Consider the following 22,033-nt stretch of genomic DNA (forward strand, 5'->3'; position numbering starts at 1 on the left):
CCTTCTGAGCTGAGGGTTCAGTCTCGGTGTCAGAGACGCAACCACTGCAACTTGTCCCTGGTAGGTCGTCCCCACCAACAGTATCCAAAACGGTATACTTATTGTTAATATATATATTAATTTGTATTTAATATATAAACTGAGAACATGAGTTGTAGAGTCCTTGAAAGTGAATCCATAGGTTCTGGAATCAGTTTAGTGTTAAGGTGAGTGAAGTTATCCATGCTGATTCAGGAGCCTGATGGTTGAATGGTAATAACTGTTCTGCAACTTGATATCTCAATCTTTCTCGATATGACCCTTGCACCTTATTTGCATCTGATTTTGAGGGGTAGCCATGTATGTGAGGAACTTTGCTCATGTCCTAGAGGGTTGTAATGGCTTGAGAAGTTGGATCCCTCAGTGAAAATCTGGGAGAAAGTGGAGAATGCCACTAATTTAATATTTCAATCCATCATATCTACAATTTTGCAACCTATAATCTGACTCATGCCATTGTAATTCATAGTATTTGGATTAAAAGATGGATTTTTATGTCATTACTTTTCCGTTTGACTATCAGTGCAGCAAACTTGTCCTTAATTTTTAACCATATGAGCCGTATCCCTTGACTCTGTTACTATAACCAATTTAATTCCTTATCACAAGCAGTTACTGTCCTTTGAGAAACACAGTTGGCCCAAATTCAGAGTTATCACACTGATCAGTTATGCGGCACCATGGCACCTGTACATTTGTTTTGAGAATTGCAGCTGTCAGCTATACTGTCCTGTACATGAGATGAATCACCGCACAAAGAATTACAAGCCTGAGAATATTCTGTAACACATATTGGTTGAGATTTACTGTAGGTTGCTTGTCACAGATAAATTCAAATCGTTTAATTCTGCTTTCCCAAATGAAAGGAGACTATTGTATGAAAAGCAAATGCTAGTATTTTAAAAAGTGAAGGGTATGCTTTTAATTAAATTTAAAAATAAACTTTTGAGAAGAAATGCAGAAATTTATAAATCAATGATTATATGATTACGTAGTCTTCGGCTGGTAATTCTTCGTTTTACCCCACACCACAACCTTAGTCAATTTGATTCACTTCACCTCTACTTTGACCTAGTTCATCTGTTGTATCTGATGCTCCCAGTGTAGCCATCTATTCTTTGATGAAACATGGCGTAGACAGAGAGCCACTTTGTCTAGCACTTTCACTCCATGTGCCACAGAAGGTGGAATCTCTCAGTGTCTACTCTTTTCAATTTAACTTCCCATTCCCATTCTGACACTTCTGTCCACGGCCTCGTCTGCAGCCATGATGAGGCCATCCTCAGGTTGGAGGACTGGAGGAGCAATACATCATATTCCATCTGGGTAGACATGAACAACGTTTTCTCTAAATTCCTGTGATTTCTCCCCCCTCCCCCTTCTCTCTTTTTCCATTTCCCATTCTGGTTCCTCTCTCATGCCTTCACTTCTCATCTACCCATCTCCTCCCTCTGGTGCCCCTCCTCCTTCCCTCTCTAACATGGTCCACACTCATCACATATTAGACATATTTTTCTTCAGTCCTTTATTTCTTCCACTGTTACGACCCACCTCCCCCCTCACCTGGTCTCATCTATTACCTGCCAGCTTTTCTCCCTCTCCCCACCTCCTTATTCTGGCTTCTTCCCCCTTCCTTTCCAGTCCTGATGAAGGGTTCTGCCTAAAACATCAACTGTTTATTCATGTCCATAGCTGCTGTCTGATTTGCTGAATTACTCCATCCTTTTATGTGTGTTGCTCAAGATTTCCAGCATCTGCAAAATCTTTTTGTGTTTATAATTTCTTTATTATCCAAGTTCAGGATATTGCCAAGATCACACAAGTTGAAACATTAGGTAAACTCTGGTATTTGTAATGTTCAAGTGTGAAAATGTTCCCTTTCTTTAATAATAAATACTATGACCACAATTTATAGAGGCAGAAGATTTTGTCAGTTCCCTGAAAAATTAGGGAAATTTTTCAGGAAATTAGTAAAAATTGTGTGCAGTAAAATCATAATTTTGTTTTTATTTGGGGACTGAAATAGTAAGTCAGATCTCAGGCAGTTCTGGTTTCAAACTGTATATGTCAGCAGGGCACATTTTTAATAAACAAAATTATAAAGAGGGAGTGCAGGTCTTAAGGGTGGGAAAATATTGACAGCATAAATATTACTGCTGTTCTTCCAATCTTGCTGCCATCCTCACTACAAAAATATTATTTTCTCTTCCGATGTACTTGTCAGAAGTGAACTGAATGCCTTTTGACTAACGATTTCAAGATAAAGTCTGTCCTGTAAAGTACAGCACAGGTAGCTTACAATTGCTGGCTCTCTGGATACAGTAGTGAGGCGATCATAGCACCTCTCCAGGATAATTCCCCTTGCAACAGGGAAAGAACAACAGCAATATTCATGATGTCATTATTTTCCCACCCTAAACTGAAAGTAAAAATCTGCCCTGCAGACATACACAGGTTGAAACCAGATGAATTCCGAAGAGGTTTGGTAAAATAATTCAGGTGGTGTAAGATTAGGTAAATGGATAGACTGGAGAAACTTTGATTGTTCTTCTCAGAATTGTGGAGGTTGCAAGGAGATCTGATAGAAGTTTGTAAAATCATGGAGTCATTGAAAAGTACAGCACAGAAACAGGCCCTTCAGCCCATCTGATTCATGCTGAACCATTTAAACTGCCTACTCCCATTGACCTGCACAAGAACCATAGCCATCCATGTACTTATCCAAACTTCTCCTAAACGTTGAAATTGAGCTCGCATGCATCACTTGCACTGGCATCTCATTCCACACCCTCACAACCCTCTGAGGAAAGAAGAGGTATTTATGAATGGATTTACGAAGGGGAAATTATGCTTGACTAATCTTCTGGAATTTTTTGAGGATGTAACTATGAAAATGGACAAAGGAGAACCAGTGGATGTACTGTACCTGGATTTTCAGAAAGCCTTTGATAAGGTCCCACATAGGAGATTAGTGGGCAAAATTAGAGCACATGGTATTGGGGGTAGGGTACTGACATGGATAGAAAATTGGTTGGCAGACAGGAAGTAAAGAGTAGGGATTAACGGGTCCTTTTCAGAATGGCAGGCAGTGACTAGTGGGATACCACAAGGCTTGGTGCTGGGACCACAGCTATTTACAATATACATTAATTATTTAGAAGAAGGGATTAAAAGTAACATTAGCAAATTTGCAGATGACACAAAGCTGGGTGGCAGTGTGAAATGTGAGGAGGATGTTAGGAGAATGCAGGGTGACTTGGACAGGTTGGGTGAGTGGGCAGATGCAGTTTATCGTGGATAAATGTGAGGTTATCCACTTTGGTGGCAAGAACAGGAAGGCAGATTACTATCTGAATGGTGTCAAGTTAGGAAAAGGGGAAGTACAACAATATCTAGGTGTTCTTGTACATCAGTCACTGAAAGTAAGCATGCAGGTACAGCAGGCAGCGAAGAAAGCTAATGGCATGTTGGCCTTCATAACAAGGAGAGTTGAGTATAGGAGCAAAGAGGTCCTTCTGCAGTTGTACAGGGCCCTGGTGAGACCACACCTGGAGTATTGTGTTCAGTTTTGGTCTCCAAATTTAAGGAAGGACATTCTTGCTATTGAGGGAGTGTAGCGTAGGTTCACGAGGTTAATTCCTGGGATGGCGGGACTGTCATATGTTGAAAGATTGGAGTGACTGGGCTTGTATACACTGGAATTTAGAAGGATGAGAGGGGATCTGATTGAAACATAAAAGATTATTAAGGGATTGGACATGCTAGAGGCAGGAAACATGTTCCCAATGTTGGGGGGAGGCCAGAACCAGAGGCCACAGTTTAAGAATGCTCTGCCTCAGAAGGCAGTGGAGGCCAATTCTCTGGATGCTTTCAAGAAAGAGTTAGATAGAGCTCTTAAAGATAGCAGAGTCAAGGGATAGGGGGGAGAAGTCAGGAACGGGGTACTGAATGTGGATGATCAGCCATGATCACATTGAATGGTGGTGATGGCTCGAGGGGCTGAATGGCCTACTCTTGCAGCTATTGTCTATTGACTAAAAGATACTAGCACGGATAGAGGAATGACTGACAGGCTGGAGACAGCAAGTGGGAATAAAGGGGGCCTTTTCTGGTTGGCTGCCAGTGACTAGTGGTGTTCCTCGGGTGTCAATATTGGGACCGTTGCTTTAATTTAACAGGTTGAGTCTGTGGTAAAGAAGGCAAATGCAATGTTGGCATTTATTTCAGGGGGAGCAGAATATAAAAGCAAGGAAATAATGCTGAGCCTTTATAAGTCAGGCCACAGTTGGAGTATCATCAACAGTTTTGGGCCCCATATTTCAGAAAGAATCTGTTGTCATTGGAGAGAGTCCAGAGGAGGTTCACAAGGATGATTCCTGAAATGAAGGGGTTAACATATGAATAGCATTTGGCAGCTTTGGGCCTGTACTCACTGGAGTTTTGAAGAGTGTGGTGGGGTGGGGGGGGGGGGGGGGGACATTTCATTGAAACCTACCAAAGGTTGAAAGGGCATGATAAAGTGGATGTGATGTTTTCTATGGTGGGGGGGAAGGGGGGTTATCCAGAACTAGAGGAGTGACCTTTTAGAACAGAGGTAAAGAGGAATTTTTTTTTGCCTGAGAACAGTATATTTGTTGGATGCTGTACCACAGACTGCAGTGGAGGCCAAATTCCGTGGGTATATTTAAAGCGGAAGTTGATAGTTTCCTGATTGGTCAGGGCATCAAACAATACGTTGAGAAGGCAGCTGTGTGGTTTGAGTGGAATCTGGGATCAGTGATGGAATAGCAGAGCAGACTTGATGGGCTGAATGGCCTAATTCTGCTCCTATGTCTTAAAGTCTTGAGTGCTAAAAACTTTCTTTATGACTCTATCTATCTATCTATCATGAAAAGTATAAAGAGTGTTTGGAAAGAAATTAATTAATCCAAGAATCAAGAACTGGCAGTCATAGAATAAAGATAATTGCCAAAAGAACTCAAAGTAGTACAAGGAAAATCTTTTTTTTTTAAGTGGCAAGTAGTTCTCTGCCAAGATTAATAGTAGACGGAGATTCAGTTGTAGTGTTCAAAAGGGAACTGGATGAGTACCTGAAAGGACAGTATTTGAATAACTTATGGGGAGCAGATAGAATGTGCAGGTTTCAGAGTGGCTAGATTGGTTTTACACTGATCCTGTATGAACTAGATGAGTCGAAAGGCATCCTTCCTTTCTATGATGGAATGTGTATTTGACAGCCTTTGTGTTTGAGGAATGGAAGATGTGGGACAGTGGCAAGAATCAATCATCCTTGTTTAAAGGTTTTGATTGCAGAATGTCACCGCTATGGTTAAGAGTGTGGATAGATGGGGCTTGCTTGCCGGAAACTAGTGTTTTGCAGAAGGAGTGCAATAGTCTGGGCATTGTGGAATAACCATGAGCTATCCCGAAATTGCAGGAGAGTTTTTGTGCTGATGGCTCTTTTATATTCTTTCAAACTGTAATGAGAACAGTGTCAGCTGGTAGCTGTGAAGCCTACTTTGAGACCACTTCATTAAAACAAGTTCCACAGAATGGGATTTAACCAAATGGTTTATTAAGTGGCAAGGAAGCATTTGAAACATTGTACCTTCTTCTTTACATCTATAATTGCTGTAAGGTTGGAGTGCTCATCTCTGTGGTTGCTTTCTCCAATGAGGGAGCAATAAACTGTGCATATTTATTAAAGAATATGATCTAAGATTCCATATTTTTGAAAGGAATTTCTGTACTTAGAATTTCTTACAAGTGCATGTCCGTTTCTTTTTATGGGTGTATGATACATGAATGAAACCAAAGACTGTAGTTTTAATGAAAAAGGGAATATTTTGTATTATAACAAGGTTTCTTATTGCAGTGAAAAATACCAGAAATAATAACCCTGGGGAGTGCAGCACTGCAAGAGTCGATCTGTCTAATGTGGAACCTGAAAGCACTGGTCACCAGGAGCAACCCCTAACTGGGAATAGGCGTGCTCAACTCATTACTCAACCATGTGGGCTCCGATCAGGCAAAAGGAAAACATTTGCTCCCTCTAATACCCAGATGGGCAAACCAGCCAACTACAATGAAGTAAGAACAAAGAAAAAGAGACTGCACAGTATGGTAAGCCATCAAACAGAATCATATGAGTTAATTTTAATATATTTTCATTTGTGCAAATCTTTATATAACCTACTTTTATGCCTGCTTTGGAAGTCACTCCTTGCATCTTTTAATGCATTAGGCATTCTGAATGCTAGTTAACCTGCTGAAGTGCGATTGATGCTGTAGAGCATGTGATTTAACATAGAAACATAGAAAGCCTACAGTACAATACAGGCCCTTCGGCCCACAAAGCTGTCCTGCACATGTTCTTACCTTAGAATTTACCTAGGGTTACCCATAGCCCTCTGTTTTTCTAAACTCCATATACCTATCCAAAAGTCTCTTAAACAACCCTATCATATCCGCCTCCACCACCGTCGCCAGCAGCCCATTCTGCACACTCACCACTCCCTGTATAAAAAACTTACCCCTGACATCATCTCTGTACCTACTCCCCACCACCTTAAAACTGTGCCCTCTCATGTTAGACATTTCAGCCCTGGGAAAAAGCCTCTGACTATCCACACGATCAATGCCTCTCATCATCTTATACACCTCTATCAGGTCACCTCTCATCCTCCGTTGCTCCAAGGAGAAAAGGCCGAGTTCACTCAACCTATTCTCATAAGGCATGCCCCCCCCAAACAAGGTAACATCCTTGTAAGTCTCCTCTGCACTCTTTCTATGGTTTCCACATCCTTCCTGTAGTGAGGCGATTAGAACTGAGCACAGTACTCCAAGTGAGGTCTGACCAGGGTCCTATATAGCTGCAACATTACCTCTCGGCTCTTAAACTCAATCCCAGGATTGATGAAGGCCAGTGTACTGTATGCCTTCTTAACCACAGAATCTACCTGTGCAGCAGCTTTGGGTGTCCTATAGACTCGGACCCCAAGATCCCTCTGATCCTCCACACTGCCAAGAGTCTTAAAACTTATAGTATATTCTGCCATCATATTTGACCTACCAGAATGAACCACCTCACACTTATCTGGGTTGAACTCTATCTGCCACTTCTCAGCCCAGTTTTGCATCCTATCAATGTCCCGCTGTAACCTCTGACAGCCCTCCACACTATCCACCACACCTCCAACCTTTGTGTCATCAGCAAATTTACTAACCCAACCCTCCACTTCCTCATCCAGGTCATTTATTCAAATCATGAAGAGTTGGGGTCCCAGAACAGATCCTTGAGACACACCACTGGTCACCGGCCTGCATGCGGAATATGACCTGTCTACAACCACTCTTTGCCTTCTGTGGGCAAGAGCCAATTCTGGATCCACAAAGCAATGTCCCCTTGGATCCCATGCCTCCTTACTTTCTCAATAAGCCTTGCATGGGGTACCTTATCAAATATCTTGCTGAAATCCATATACAGTCGGCTATCCTTATCCGCGGGTTCCGCATGCGCAGATTCAACCAACCGCGGATCAGGAAAACCCGGAAGTTCTCTCTCCAGCATTTGTTGATTGAGCATGTACAGGCTTTTTTTTCTTGTCATTATTACCTAAACAATACAGTATAACAACTATTTACATAGCATTTACATAGTATTAGGTATTATAAGTAATCTAGAGATGATTTAAAGTAGTGGTCGCCAACCCGTCGATTGCGATCAACTAGTCGATCTTTGAGACTTTCCCAGTAGATCCCAAAAAAAAAGAAAAATAAATGCATAAATACTGTTCAGAGATTGTTTCCGGGTTGTGAGGTTTTAGGTCCATTCTTTCTGCCCAGTGCGCATGCATGTGGCTCCCCGCCACGCACTACAGTGTACTTCAGTAGTCCCCAACTACCGAGCTTCAAGGAAACGATATGATTTGGCAAAATGAAACGATATGAGTCAGCTGCATCTTTCCTCATTCCCTGTCATGCCCACTGTTAGAAACATAGAAACATAGAAAATAGGTACAGGAGTAGGCCATTCGGCCCTTCGAGCCTGCACCGCCATTCAGTATGATCATGGCTGATCATCCAACTCAGAACCCTGTACCTGCTTTCTCTCCATACCCCCTGATCCCTTTAGCCACAAGGGCCATATCTAACTTCCTCTTAAATATAGCCAATGAACCAGCCTCAACTGTTTCCTGTGGCAGAGGATTCCACAGATCCACCACTCTCTGTGTGAAGAAGTTTTTCCTCATCTCAGTCCTAAAAGGCTTCCCCTTTATCCTTAGACTGTGACCCCTCGTTCTGGACTTCCCCAACATCGGAAACAATCTTCCTGCATCTAGCCTGTCCAATCCCTTTAGAATTTTATATGTTTCAATAAGATCCCCCCTCAATCTTCTAAATTCCAGTGAGTATAAGCCTAGTCGATCCAGTCTTTCTTCATATGAAAGTCCTGCCATCCCAGGAATCAATCTGGTGAACCTTCTCTGTACTCCCTCTATGGCAAGAATGACTTTCCTCAGATTAGGGGACCAAAACTGCACACAATATTCTAGGTCTCACCAAGACCTTGTACAACTGCAGTAGAACCTTCCTGCTCCTGTACTCAAATCCTTTTGCTATGAATGCCAACATACCATTTGCCTTTTTCACCGCCTGCTGTACCTGCATGCCCACCTTCAATGACTGGTGTACAATGACACCCAGGTCTCGTTGCATCTCCCCTTTTCCTAATCGGCCACCGTTCAGATAATAATCTGTTTTCCTGTTCTTGCAACCAAAGTGGATAACCTCACACTTATCCACATTAAATTGCATCTGCCATGAATTTGCCCACTCACCTAACCTATCCAAGTCACCCTGCATCCTCTTAGCATCCTCCTCACAGCTAACACTGCCGCCCAACTTCGTGTCATCCGCAAACTTGGAGATGCTGCATTTAATTCCCTCGTCTAAATCATTAATATATATTGTAAACAACTGGGGTCCCAGCACTGAGCCTTGCGGTACCCCACTAGTGACTGCCTGCCATTCTGAAAAGGTCCCATTTACTCCCACTCTTTGCTTCCTGTCTGCCAACCAATTCTCTATCCACATCAGTACCATACCCCCAATACCATGTGCTTTAAGTTTGCACACTAATCTCCTGTGTGGGACCTTGTCAAAAGCCTTTTGAAAATCTAAATATACCTCATCTACTGGCTCTCCCCTACCCACTCTACTAGTTATATCTTCAAAAACTTCTATAAGATTCGTCAGACATGATTTTCCTTTCACAAATCCATGCTGACTTTGTCGGATGATTTCACCTCTTTCCAAATGTGCTGTTATCACATCTTTGATAACCGACTCTAACATTTTCCCCACCACCGATGTCAGACTAACCGGTCTATAATTCCCCGGTTTCTCTCTCCCTCCTTTTTTAAAAAGTGGGGTTACATTAGCCACCCTCCAATCCTCAGGAACTAATCCAGAATCTAAGGAGTTTTGAAAAATTATCACTAATGCATCCACTATTTCTTGGGCTACTTCCTTAAGCACTCTGGGATGCAGACCATCTGGCCCTGGGGATTTATCTGCCTTTAATCCCTTCAATTTACCTAACACCACTTCCCTATTAACACGTATTTCCCTCAGTTCCTCCATCTCACTAGACCCTCGGTCCCTTACTATTTCCGGAAAATTATTTATGTCCTCCTTAGTGAAGACAGAACCAAAGTAGTTATTCAATTGGTCTGCCATGTCTTTGTTCCCTATGATCAATTCACCTGTTTCTGACTGTAAAGGACCTACATTTGTCTTGACCAATCTTTTTCTTTTCACGTATCTATAAAAGCTTTTACAGTCAGTTTTTATGTTCCCTGCCAGCTTTCTCTCATAATCTTTTTTCCCTTTCCTAATTAAGCCCTTTGTCCTCCTCTGCTGGTCTCTGAATTTCTCCCAGTCCTCAGGTGTGCCACTTTTTTTTGCTAATTTATATGTTTCTTCTTTGGACTTGATACTATCCCTAATTTCCCTTGTCAGCCACGGGTGCACTACCTTCCCTGGTTTATTCTTTTGCCAAACTGGGATGAACAATTGTTGTAGTTCATCCATGCGATCTTTAAATGCTTGCCATTGCATATCCACCATCAACCCTTTAAGTATCATTTGCCAGTCTATCTTAGCTAATTCGCGTCTCATACCTTCAAAGTTACCCTTCTTTAAGTTCAGAACCTTTGTTTCTGAATTAACTATGTCACTCTCCATCTTAATGAAGAATTCCACCATATTATGGTCACTCTTACCCAAGGGGCCTTGCATGACAAAATTGCTAACTAACCCTTCCTCATTGCTCAATACCCAATCTAGAATGGCCTGCTCTCCAGTTGGTTCCTCGGCATGTTGGTTCAGAAAACCATCCCACATACATTCCAAGAAATCCTCTTCCTCAGCACCCTTACCAATTTGGTTCACCCAATCTGTATGTAGATTGAAGTCACCCATTATAACTACTGTTCCTTTATTGCACGCACTTCTAATTTCCTGTTTAGTGCCATCCCCAACCTCACTACTATTGTTAGGTGGCCTGTACACAACTCCCACCAGCGTTTTCTGCCCCTTAGTGTTATGCAGCTCTACCCATATCGATTCCACATCCTCCAGGCTAATGTCCTTCCTTTCTATTGCGTTAATCTCCTTTCTAACCAGCAATGCTACCCCACCTCCTTTTCTTTCCTATCTATCCCTCCTGAATATTGAATATCCCTGGATGTTGAGCTCCCATCCTTGGTCACCCTGGAGCCATGTCTCTGTGATCCCAACTATATCATATTCATTAATAACTATCTGCACATTCAATTCATCCACCTTGTTACGAATGCTCCTCGCATTGACACATAAAGCCTTCAGGCTTGTTTTTACAACTCTCTGAGCCCTTATACAATTATGTTGAAAAGTTGCTCTTTTTGCTTTTTGCCCTGGATTTGCCTGCCTGCCACTTTTACTTTTAACCTTACCATTTTTTGCTTCTAACCTCATTTTACACCCCTCTGTCTCTCTGCACTTGTTCCCATCCCCCTGCCACATTAGTTTAAATCCTCCTGAACAGCAGTAGCAAACGCTCCCCCCTAGGACATTGGTTCCCGTCCAGCCCAGGTGCAGACCGTCCTGTTTATACTGGTCCCACCTCCCCCAGAACTGGTTCCAATGCTCCAGAAATCTGAATCCTTCCCCCTTGCGCCATTTTTCAAGCCACGTATTCATCTGAAATATCCTCCTATTTCGACTCTGACTAGCACGTGGCACTGGTAGTAATCCAGAGATTATTACCTTTGTAGTCCTACTTTTTAGTTTATCTCCTAACTCCCTAAATTCACCTTGTAGGACCTCATCCCTTTTTTTTACCTATATCGTTGGTACCTATGTGCACCACGACCACTGGCTGTTCACCCTCCCATTCCAGGATGTCCTGCAGCCGCTCAGAGACATCCTTGACCCTTGCACCAGGGAGGCAACATACCATCCTGGAGTCTCGTTTGCGGCCGCAAAAACGCCTATCTATTCTCCTTACAATCGAATCCCCTATCACTATAGCTCTCCCACTCCTTTTCCTTCCCTCCTGTGCCACAGAGCCACCAATGGTGCAATGAACTCGGCTGCTGCTGCCTTCCCCTGATGAGACATCTCCCCCAACAGTATCCAAAACAGTATATCTGTTTAGGAGGGAGATGACCCCAGGGGACTCCTGCATTACCTGCCTACTGCTACGCTGTCTAGTGGCCACCCCTTCCCTTTCTGCCTGTGTAGCCTTTACCTGCGGTGTGGCCAACTCACTGAACGTGCTAGTCACGACTTTCTCAGCATCGCGGATGCTCCAGTATGAATCCAATCGCAGCTCCAGACGCTCAATGCGGTCTGCCAGAAGCTGCAGTTGGACACACTTCCGGCACACATAGTCATCAGGGACACTGGAAGTAACCCTGATTTCCCACATGCTGCAGGATGAACAAACCACGGGGCCGATCTCAGCTGCCATGACCTACCCAATACTTGCCTCAACTTTTGAAACTTTCTCCTTCGAAAGGAACTTACCCGGCCTTACCTCACTTGGCGTGAAGCTCGTCCTCAGCCTCTTCTCGTCGAAGCCTCGATTGCCCAATCAGCTGCTTTCTGCTGAGTCTGAGCTATTCAAATCTTGATTGTCTAATAAACGGCTTTCTGCTGAGCTATTCAAATCTTGATTGACTTGATTGCACAGTCCAACTGCCAAAACTGCCAGAATCTCTCGAGTCAAAGCCTCAAATCTCCACTCCTTCACTGGCCCACTCACTCACTGGCCGCTTTCCACAGTTGAACTTGAACGCACGCGAGTTCATCAGTCGCCTAAAATGCAGTGATACCCTTGCTCTAGGGATCACTGGCTGGCCTCGGGTAACCGGCCGCCTCGCACGGACAGATGAGCACTGCCTGTAAACCTGGTTAGCACACTGAATGTTCTTGGGGAATCAAGTGATAAAATATTCGCAGACGACCTAATTCGGGCTCAGCGTTTTGTAAGTAACAGAACAGCTACCTCGCTGCGATCTACTGAAAGTCATCCCTCGAGCCAAACTTTTGTCGGCCGATAGACCCTACGGGGAGGGGGGTGGCGGGCGTGCACCCTATCGCACTCCTCCTCGCTCTCCGGACTGCGACTGCCGAGGCCCCGGTACGAAGACCTCCGGCCCTGACCTTGTCCTCTCACCCCACCCATGACCAGCCGCACCTGGCCAAGAAGTCTGGCAGCCGGCGGGCAGGAGGCTGGAGTTTGGGCCAGGAGACTGTCTAATGAGGCAAAGAATCACTCAAAACTGCTTCGGTACCTTGAGTCCAAGCTCCCCGCACTTAAAGACAAATCCGTTGAGTTTTTTAAGCGTAAAAAACGTGAGCAAGTGGGACAGAAGCTAAATGCTGAGAGCCACGTAAACTAAATTGCGGAATAGACTGGACATAAGGAACCTGCTTTGAGTATCGCTGTATTCCGGTTGTGATTAACACCACACCCCCTCCCTCCCCCCCCCCCCCCCCCCCCCCCCCACCAACGGCCAGTCTGCAAGAATATTGTCAATATTAAACCAGTCAGTGGTGCAAAAAAGGGTGGTGACCCCTGGTGTACATACATTATTTCTACTTCCGAGTTGCGGGGTTTTACTTCTGGTCTTTTCTGCCCAGTGCACATGCATGTGACTAACCAATTTAGTAGGGTCGATCTTGCCTTTCACTGAGGCTGAGGTAGGGGATCTTGGGCTTAAAAAGGTTGGTGACCACTCATTTAAAGTATATGAGAGGATGTGTGTAGGTTACTGCAGATCGGGATCAGAAAAAAAAACAGAAGTTCTCTCTCCAGCACTCGTTGTTTGAGCACGTACAGACTTTTTAGTCAAACGTTTGTCTTAGTATACAGTATATATTTTACCTTTCTATGCATATAAAACATTTAAGAAATGTATGTATTTCAATAATTAAACCACTGCGTTGCTTAGTAATAAGTAGCTTAGTAGCTTTCATCGGGGCAGAGCCTTTCACAAGGTCCATTATTCTCACTTTATCCTTTAAAATTGTTCTGATTGTTGACCAACTGTAGTCTAATGCTTTTCAAATGACTGATGGCGTTTCACCTCTTTCCGATCACTTTACTATTTCCACTTTATTTTCAATCATGATTGCTTTCCGTCAACAGAACAGAAACAGCAGCAGCAGTGGGCAGCGAGTCCTGAGCTCCACCAAGTCCTAAAGTCCACCGCACTGAGACAGGTTAAATAAGGGACTTGAGCATCCGCGTTTTTTGGTATCCGCGGGGGATCCCGGAACCAATCCCCCGTGGATAAGGAGGGCCAACTGTACACTACATCTACTGCTCTACCTTCATTAACGTGTTTAGTCACATCCTCAAAAAATTCAATCAGGTTCATAAGGCACGACTTGCCTTTGACAAAGCCATGCTGACTATTCCTAATCGTATTATACCTCTCCAAATGTTCATAAATCCTGCCTCTCAGGATCTTCTCCATCAACTTACCAACCACTGAAGTAACACTCTGTTCTCATTGGTGGTGTGTTTGGTTTCCTCACTCAATTCAACAGCTTTCATTCAAGATCAGTATTACAAGATTGTGATCTTTTGAGCTCAATCTGTAGTTTCTTGGATGTCACAAGTTGTTGACTTTATCAGGTCCAGGTAATTTTGTTATATTATGCAGGGCTGAAGCATGTAGCATAAATCAATATTACTCAAATGACATGTAACTTCATCTGCATTTTCGGTAGAAAATGCTGAGAAAGAGTGAGATCAGAGCTGGCAACTTTTCTGAGCTGTGTTTGGGATGGCAGTATTGGTGGAGTGAGTCTTGGTAGTAAGTATATACAATCTGATATCTTGACATTATAGGAAGGATGTGAGGGTTATGGAAAGAGTTCAGATAATGTTTATTAGTGTGCTGCCTGGATTAGAGGGCATGAGCTGTAAGGGGTTAGACTGGTTTTATCTGGAGCAATGGAGACTGAGATGGGATTGACGGAATATAAAGTTATGAGAGACATAAGAGTAGATGGCCAGAATCTTTTTCCCAGGCTCAACATGCCTAGTATTCAAAAGCATGCATTTAAGATGGAAAGTGGAAATTTCAAAGGAGATGTTGGGGCAAGCGCTTTTCCAGCAGTTACATTGCAGGATACCGGTGATGTACTCCCAGGTTAGTGGTGGAGGCAGATACAAAAAAGGCATTTAAGAGGCTCTTAGAGAGGCACATGTATATGCAGAGGATCAGGAGGTGGGATATGGACCATGTGCGGACAAAGGATTAGGTATCTTGAGTTCAATTAGTTCAGCATGACAGTATGGCTGAAGGGCGCCTGTGCTGTAAAGCTGTATGATATTATGCATCTGCTGATAGCCAAGGTTTCCAGGTGTAATATTAGAAGCATCTGACTTGGGCAAATGTCCTCCTTCCCAGTGCTTGTAGGTGACATGCAGGTAAATCTCAGCTCAGGTTGCTCATGAATATTAAGTCAACTATTATCCCTGTGCACTTCCAACATTACTGGAACAGAAATTCAATTATAGGGAGCACTAATGCAGAATTTATTTTGTTTGGTGCAACTTAACTATTTAACGATTGCTTTCCACATCTTGAAGTTGATTTCTCTTCATATAATGCATTTTCTCCATACTTTGCACCTATTCCCCTGTGGAATCTTTTATCCATTTAACAGGAAGGTTCACAAACTCATTGTTGGTTTTGGCCTTGGATTTCCCCTCTGTATCTGTGGCAAAGTGATTGACCTCCATTCCTAATACCTTCATTCGGACGGTCAAATTCCCAGCACTTGGCCGATATACATTCTAAATTCTTGTTATTCATGTAAATGTACAGATGCATATTAAATGTTTGTGATATACCTGCCTCAACCACTTCCTTTGCAGATTGTTCCATATATCTACTACTTTTAAAAAAGAAGTTACCCCTTGGATTCTTATTAAACCTTTCACCTCTAATCTTCAAATTATGTCCTCTAGTTTTCCACAACCCTGTCAAAAAGACCATTCACTCCATCTATGCACCTATGATTTGTATATCAGAGATCACCCATCAGTCTCCCATGCTCCTAGAAGTAAAGCCCCTGCCTGTCTAACCATCCCCTATAATTCAGTCCCTCAAGTCCTGGTAACATCCCTTTAATTTGTGGATGTGATTTTTCTTTGGAAATCTGAGTTATGATTTTTCCCCTTTGAGAATTAAAGATTTATTTCCCTTTCCAAGGATCACAGAACTTGGCTGGTTGTCTGGTTCAGTGTTTGTAATTGTAGATGGCAGTATTTTTGATATTCTTGAAGTCTTTATTTTTTGCTGAACTTTATTAGCGGCTATGGCTGATTTTAAAATTAGGTGCCAGAAGCAGATGGTGTTTGACTTGGATCAGTTCTTTATGGATCTGTTCTGTAGATTTCTGTATCTTATCAAATTTTACACTCTTCCAGCTCTTAAGCAGGTGGTATTTGTTACTAGAACTTTTTATTTCTGACACTAACTGGCCACAAAGATGATTACACTGTGGCGACCCACTTCCTTTATACCAGGGTCTGTGGGAGGAGCCACGGTCAGTGGGAGGGGCCACAGGAGCAGTCAGCAGGGGGGCATGTCCAGACAAGTATATGTAGTTCACCACATTCACCCCCCCCCCCCCTTTGTTTTAAAAGAGAGTCCCCATGGGGCGAAGTTTCTTACAAGTATATTTACAGGTTAAGTCTATCAGGTGGTCAAATCTGTCGCTGCGATCTACGTAGCATCGGCTGTGATTCCACAGGTGCCGGTGGTGATTGCACCGGAGACGGTGGTTGTGCTGGTTCCGGCCTAACTGGAGGTGTCAGCCCACTAGGCGTCAGTGATCCCTCATGCGTGTGCGAGGCGCCTGGTATATGCGTGTGCGAGACGCCTGGTATAGGAGTGTCGTGAGGAGTCTGTGTAGCAAGCTGCTTACCTTTACATTCACAAAGGTGTCCGATCCCTGGTCGTCCCGCCAGCAGCGCCATCTGTCCTACCTCTCTGAATACACGACGGATGTCCGGCACGTCTCGGGTAAGGACAATGTTGTGGCGGACGCGCTGTCTCGCCCTAACATTCATGCCCTTTCCCAAGAGGTAGACTTTGAGGCGCTGGCAGAGGCGCAGCAGGCAGACGAGGAGATCCCTAGTTACAGACCTGCAGTCTCCGGTTTGCAGCTCCAGGACCTCCACCGCTACAACACTACAATAAGAGGAAGATAAAGGCTACCTTAGCCAGGGACTTGAAGTAATAACCTGGATTATTCAATTATTGCTTAATAAACTGCTTGTTGATGGCATTTTATTATTTTGTGTTTGCAATCTTTATATTTTGGCTGACCTGAATGATGACTTTGGTTTTTTTTGCAACTCAGAATTCATTGGGCATTTCTGTTTACTGGAGCAAACAATTGGAGATAAAAGAGATATCCAGCTGCTGATGAGTTGATGAGTTCATGTAGCTGGCCAAAAGATAATTAGTTTAAACATTTTCAAACATGAATCCAATTAGGACCAATTTGTGTTGGCGTTTTCTTGCATTGTATAAAGGGAAGAAGTTCTGAATCTCTGGAAATGGTCCTGTCATTCTGCCATAAGTGCAGATATGATTCTGCCCCTTTAGTGGGAAAACCTGTTGTGCCACTACACAAGCAGCAGCAAAGTTCATCCTGGCACCCAGACCCGGATTTGTCCAACTGCCACATCACTTTAAGATAAAGCAAGTTTTCTCTAGCCATTGTATGTTTATGGGGTTTTGGCATGCACAGAACTTTGTTTATGAAATACTTTGGGATGATTTTCTTTTCTCATTCCTTTCAATGGGTGACTTGTCATCAGCCAGCCTACTGTGATGTTTGGAGATCTGCCATGGGTCTTCTATCAAGTTGAACTGGTCATCATGTGTGTGTATTCTACTGATTGAAAATGAGCAGAAAAAATTTATCGGTACCACACCCACTTAAACTGTCAGTATTATTATATTTTAGAAAAATGTGCCAGATAGTCCTGATGAAGGGTCTCTGTCCGAAACGTCGACTGTGCTCTTTTCAATAGATGCTGCCTGGCCTGCTGAGTTCTTCCAGCATTTTGTGTGTATTGCCCAGATCTTTTTACATTTCTTTCCCACTCTCCAAAAGCCTGCAATGCATTGGGCCACTCAGCTCAATATAATAGACATTGGACTGTGATACAGTACTGCTGGATTCTTCCTACTTTCCAGGTTGCTTAGTAGCAAGAAACATGACTGGCAAGGAAATTCCGTCCATCTGTTTCCATTCCTCTAAGATTGGGAGTGGATGAGGTGTTATATTTAGGATGCAGAAATGTGCTGCCCCTCTTTGCATCTTAAAGGCAGGTTTTAAGAAAGGTTTTGGAGATGGAGAGGAAGAAGAATTTGGAGAAATTTGGAAAATAACCATTGTGGTGAAGGGATATGTGTTTGGAGCATTCCTACGAGTGTGCTTTTTCTCTTGATGGTAATTTGTTCTGGCACTTTTAATTTATCTATATTAAAGTCTTTAGGTTTTGTACATGTGATGCTTTTTGAAATTGCTTTCTTGCTGTCTTCCTACCTATCTCTATCGTTCCATACAGGATCTGATGTAATGAAATTGTACCCTGGTTTAGTGACTGCTGTTTATTCTAAGCCTTAAGTAGGACTTCCTCCTCTGAGCAATATCATGGGAGATCAATGTGAATTAGATGGTGCTAACTCTGTCGTAATAATTAATTGTCAAAACTTAGGTAGAAAGTGCAGAGTTCAGGAGTTGAGATGTTATGCTGAAGTTCAATAAGACTTTGGTAAGCCCAAATTTGGAGCATTGTGTGCAGTTCTAGTCACTTACATACAGGAAAGGCATCAATAACATTGAAAGAATATATAGAGAAAATTTACAAGGTTGTTGGTGGGACTTGAGGACCTGAGCTACAGGGAAAAATTGAACAGGTTAGGACTTCATTCCCTGGAGTGTAGGTCAATGAGGAGAGATTTGCTAGTGGTATACAAAACTGTGAGAGGTGTGGATAGGGCAAATACAAGCAAGCTTTTTCTACCGATGTTGGGTGAGACTAAAACTAGAGGTGATAGGTTAAGGGTGGAAGTTGAAATATTTAAGGGGAACCTGAGGGGGGAGCTACTTCACTCATAAGAGAGGTGCAGGTGTGGAACGAGTTGCCAGTGGAAGTTTGTATGCAGGGTTAATAGCAACATTTAAGAGAAATTTGGGTAACTATATGGATGGGAGAGATTTTGAGGGCTGTGGTGTAGGTAAATAGGATTATGCAGAATAACATTTAGGCACAGACTAGATTAGCTGAAGGGCCTAATTCTGTGCTGTAACATTCTATGACTTTATTTGTCATTTTTGTTACATAACTAAATGTTGTATTGCATAATTTTGTGTGTAATTTGTGAAAATGGAGATTTCATAACATACTATGTTTACTGACTAGAATTAAAATGTGCCAATACTGCACATCCATTACAAGCTCTGGGGCTATTCTTGACTGGTATTCAATGCTTTCAGTATAATATGGCAGTATTTTTTCCAGAGCTGTATTTAACTAAGATTGAGAAGGTATAAGTTGGTGACAGTTTTGCAAGCCTTGCTGAAATAACAAACACAAGAGCTTTTGCAGATGCTGGAAATTTTGAGCAATACATACAAAGTGCTGGAGGAGTCAGGAAGCATTTATAGAGGAGAATAAATCATTGGAATTTTGGGCCAAGACCCTTCATCAGGACTGGAAAGGAAGGGGGAGGCAGAAGCCAAAACAAGAAGATGGAGGAAGGGGAAGGAGGATAAACTATTAGGTGAAGGGTGAAACCCAGGTGAGTGGGTAGTGGGTGGATGGGAAAAGGGGGTTGTATTAAGAAGCTGGAAAGTGATAGGTGGAAGAGGTAAAGAGCTGAAGAAGAAGTAATCTGATAGGAGAGGTCCATGTGGACCATGGAAGAAAGGAAAGGAGGTGGGGCACTAAAGGGAGTTGATGGCAGGTGAGGAGAATAGAAAAGGTGAGAGGAGAACCAGAAAGGGGAATGGAAGAAGAGGAAGGGTGGAGGTATTACTGGAAGTCAGAGTAATCGTTATCTTGGCATTAAAATTACTAAAAATTTTAAAGACCTATATAAGTATAATTTCCTTCCTCTAATTAAATATACACAGCAGACATTTTCAAATGGTCGCCTATGCCGATGTCATTAATTGGTCGAATAAATGCTATAAAAATGGTAATTTTACTGAAATTTTTATATACATTTCAAGCGGTTCCATCCTTTGCCCGAAAATGTTTTTTGATAGAATAGATTCCATGATCCTGTCGTACATTTGGAATAATAAAAGCTCCAGAGTGAACAAATCTTTATTGCAAAAGTCAAAAAAAATAGAGGACTGGTGCTACCAAACTTCAGATTTTATTATTGGGCAATTAATATTTGTTATATCTCCTTTTGGATTCACGGTATAGATAACCAGGACTGTCCTTCATGGTTACATTTGGAGGAACATTTGGTAAGGGGGTTTTCTTTGGCTTCTTTACTGGGAGCTCCTCTTCCTTTTTCATTCTCCAGGATAGGTAGACAAGGTCTTAGTCCTATTGTTAAAAATACTTTAAAAATTTGGTTTCAGTTTCGCAAATTTTTTGATTTAAATAACTTTGTACTCTCTAGTAATATCCATTTTAACTTTTTCTTTAAACCATCAACTCTGGATAAGGCTTTTTTAATATGGAAAACTAAGGTAATAAAAACTTTTAGATTTGTTTTTAGAGGACTGTTTAATGTCTTTTTTGCAGCTAGTGGATAAATATGATATATCTAATGCACATTGTTTTTAGATATTTACAAGTTAGGAATTTTTTACGTGATTTTTTTACCGAATTATCCATTTGTTCATTTACCAAATATGATACATGCTATTTTTCAGCTTAAACCATTTCAAAAACGATTGATAGCCATTATATATAACCAATTAATGAATGCACGTATGATGCCTAATGATAAGGTTAAACATGCTTGGGAAATGGAACTTCAGGATTCACTTTCAGATGATCAATAGAATAAAATTTATTATTTAGTTAATAATTCATCTATCTGCGCACGTCACTCCCTAATTCAGTTTAAGGTAGTGCACAGGGCGCATATGTCAAAAGATAAACTAGCGCATATTTTTTTCTAATATAAGCCCCACCTGTGATAGATGTAACACTGAAGTGGCTACTCTAACTCATATGTTTTGGTCCTGTACAAAGTTAAATAATTTTTTGAGAGATGTTTTTAGAACGTTACCAAAAGTCATAGGTGTGGACTTACAACCTAATTCACTTACGGCAATCATTGGGATTATTCCAAGTGTTCCTGTTTCCGCTCAACATGTGATGGCCTTTTCAACTTTATTGGTTAGGAGTTATACTGGAAAGATTCTAATCCACCTTCTGTTTTTCTTTGGCTCTCCTCTATTATGTCCTGTTTAAGTTTGGAGAAAATTAGAAGTCGGACGTTTGATACATTTTTTAAATTTGAGCAAACCTGGCGACCTTTTACTCAATATTTTCATATGATCTAATTTTTTTCTTTTTTTTTAGGTAAATTTTTTTTCTTTTTTTCTCTCTTTTTTTCCCTCTTTCTCCGCAAAGATTCAGAGCTGACCAGAAGGATGTTTTCTTTTTTCTTTTGTAATTTTATCCTCAAGTGGACTGCCCAGTCCCTTTTTTTTGTTTTAGATTAGTTTAGTGGGACTAAACTAATTAGTTTAGAGAGTACAAAGGTATTTAAATCAAAAAATTTGCGAAACTGAAACCAAATTTTTAAAGTATTTTTAACAATAGGACTAAGACCTTGTCTACCTATCCTGGAGAACAAAAAAGGAAGAGGAGCTCCCAGTAAAGAAGCCAAAGAAAGCCCCCTTGCCAAATTTTCCTCCAAATGTAACCATGAAGGACAGTCCTGGTTATCTATACCGTGAATCCAAAAGGAGATATAACAAATATTAATTGCCCAATAATAAAATCTGAAGTTTGGTAGCACCAGTCCTCTTTATTGTAAAAAATTTCCAGTCTTTTTTTTTGTATGAATTGCCAAGAGGAGTTGTGGTTCTTTGTTTATACACAATAGTCTAATATTACGTTTACATGAAAGGGACAGTATACATCCCTTTTGTTGTTTGTACGTTTATTGCTTTATGTATTTGATGTAACTTATATAGACAATAGGTGCAGAAGTAGACCATTCGGCCCTTTGAGCCTGCACCACCATTCTGAGATCATGGCTGATCATCTACTATCAATATCCGGTTCCTGCCTTGTCTCCATATCCCTTGATTCCCCTATCCATAAGATACCTATCTAGCTCCTTCTTGAAAGCATCCAGAGAATTGGCCTCCACTACCTTCCGAGGCAGTGCATTCCAGACCTCCACAACTCTCTGGGAGAAGAAGT

The 22,033-nt window shown here is 42.0% G+C and overlaps 1 protein-coding gene across 1 annotated transcript in view; it reads left to right on the plus strand.

Moving 5' to 3' along the window:
• Nucleotides 1-22,033, plus strand: part of LOC140727212 (uncharacterized) — a 147,016-nt gene that overhangs the window by 37,436 nt on the left and 87,547 nt on the right. The window contains exon 3 of the mRNA XM_073044477.1: nt 5,915-6,162. Within this exon, the coding sequence (XP_072900578.1) occupies nt 5,915-6,162 (248 nt within the window). The remainder of the gene's footprint in view (nt 1-5,914; nt 6,163-22,033) is intronic.

The sequence above is a fragment of the Hemitrygon akajei genome, chromosome 5, assembly GCF_048418815.1.
Source record: "Hemitrygon akajei chromosome 5, sHemAka1.3, whole genome shotgun sequence".
NCBI classification, from domain to species: domain Eukaryota; kingdom Metazoa; phylum Chordata; class Chondrichthyes; order Myliobatiformes; family Dasyatidae; genus Hemitrygon; species Hemitrygon akajei.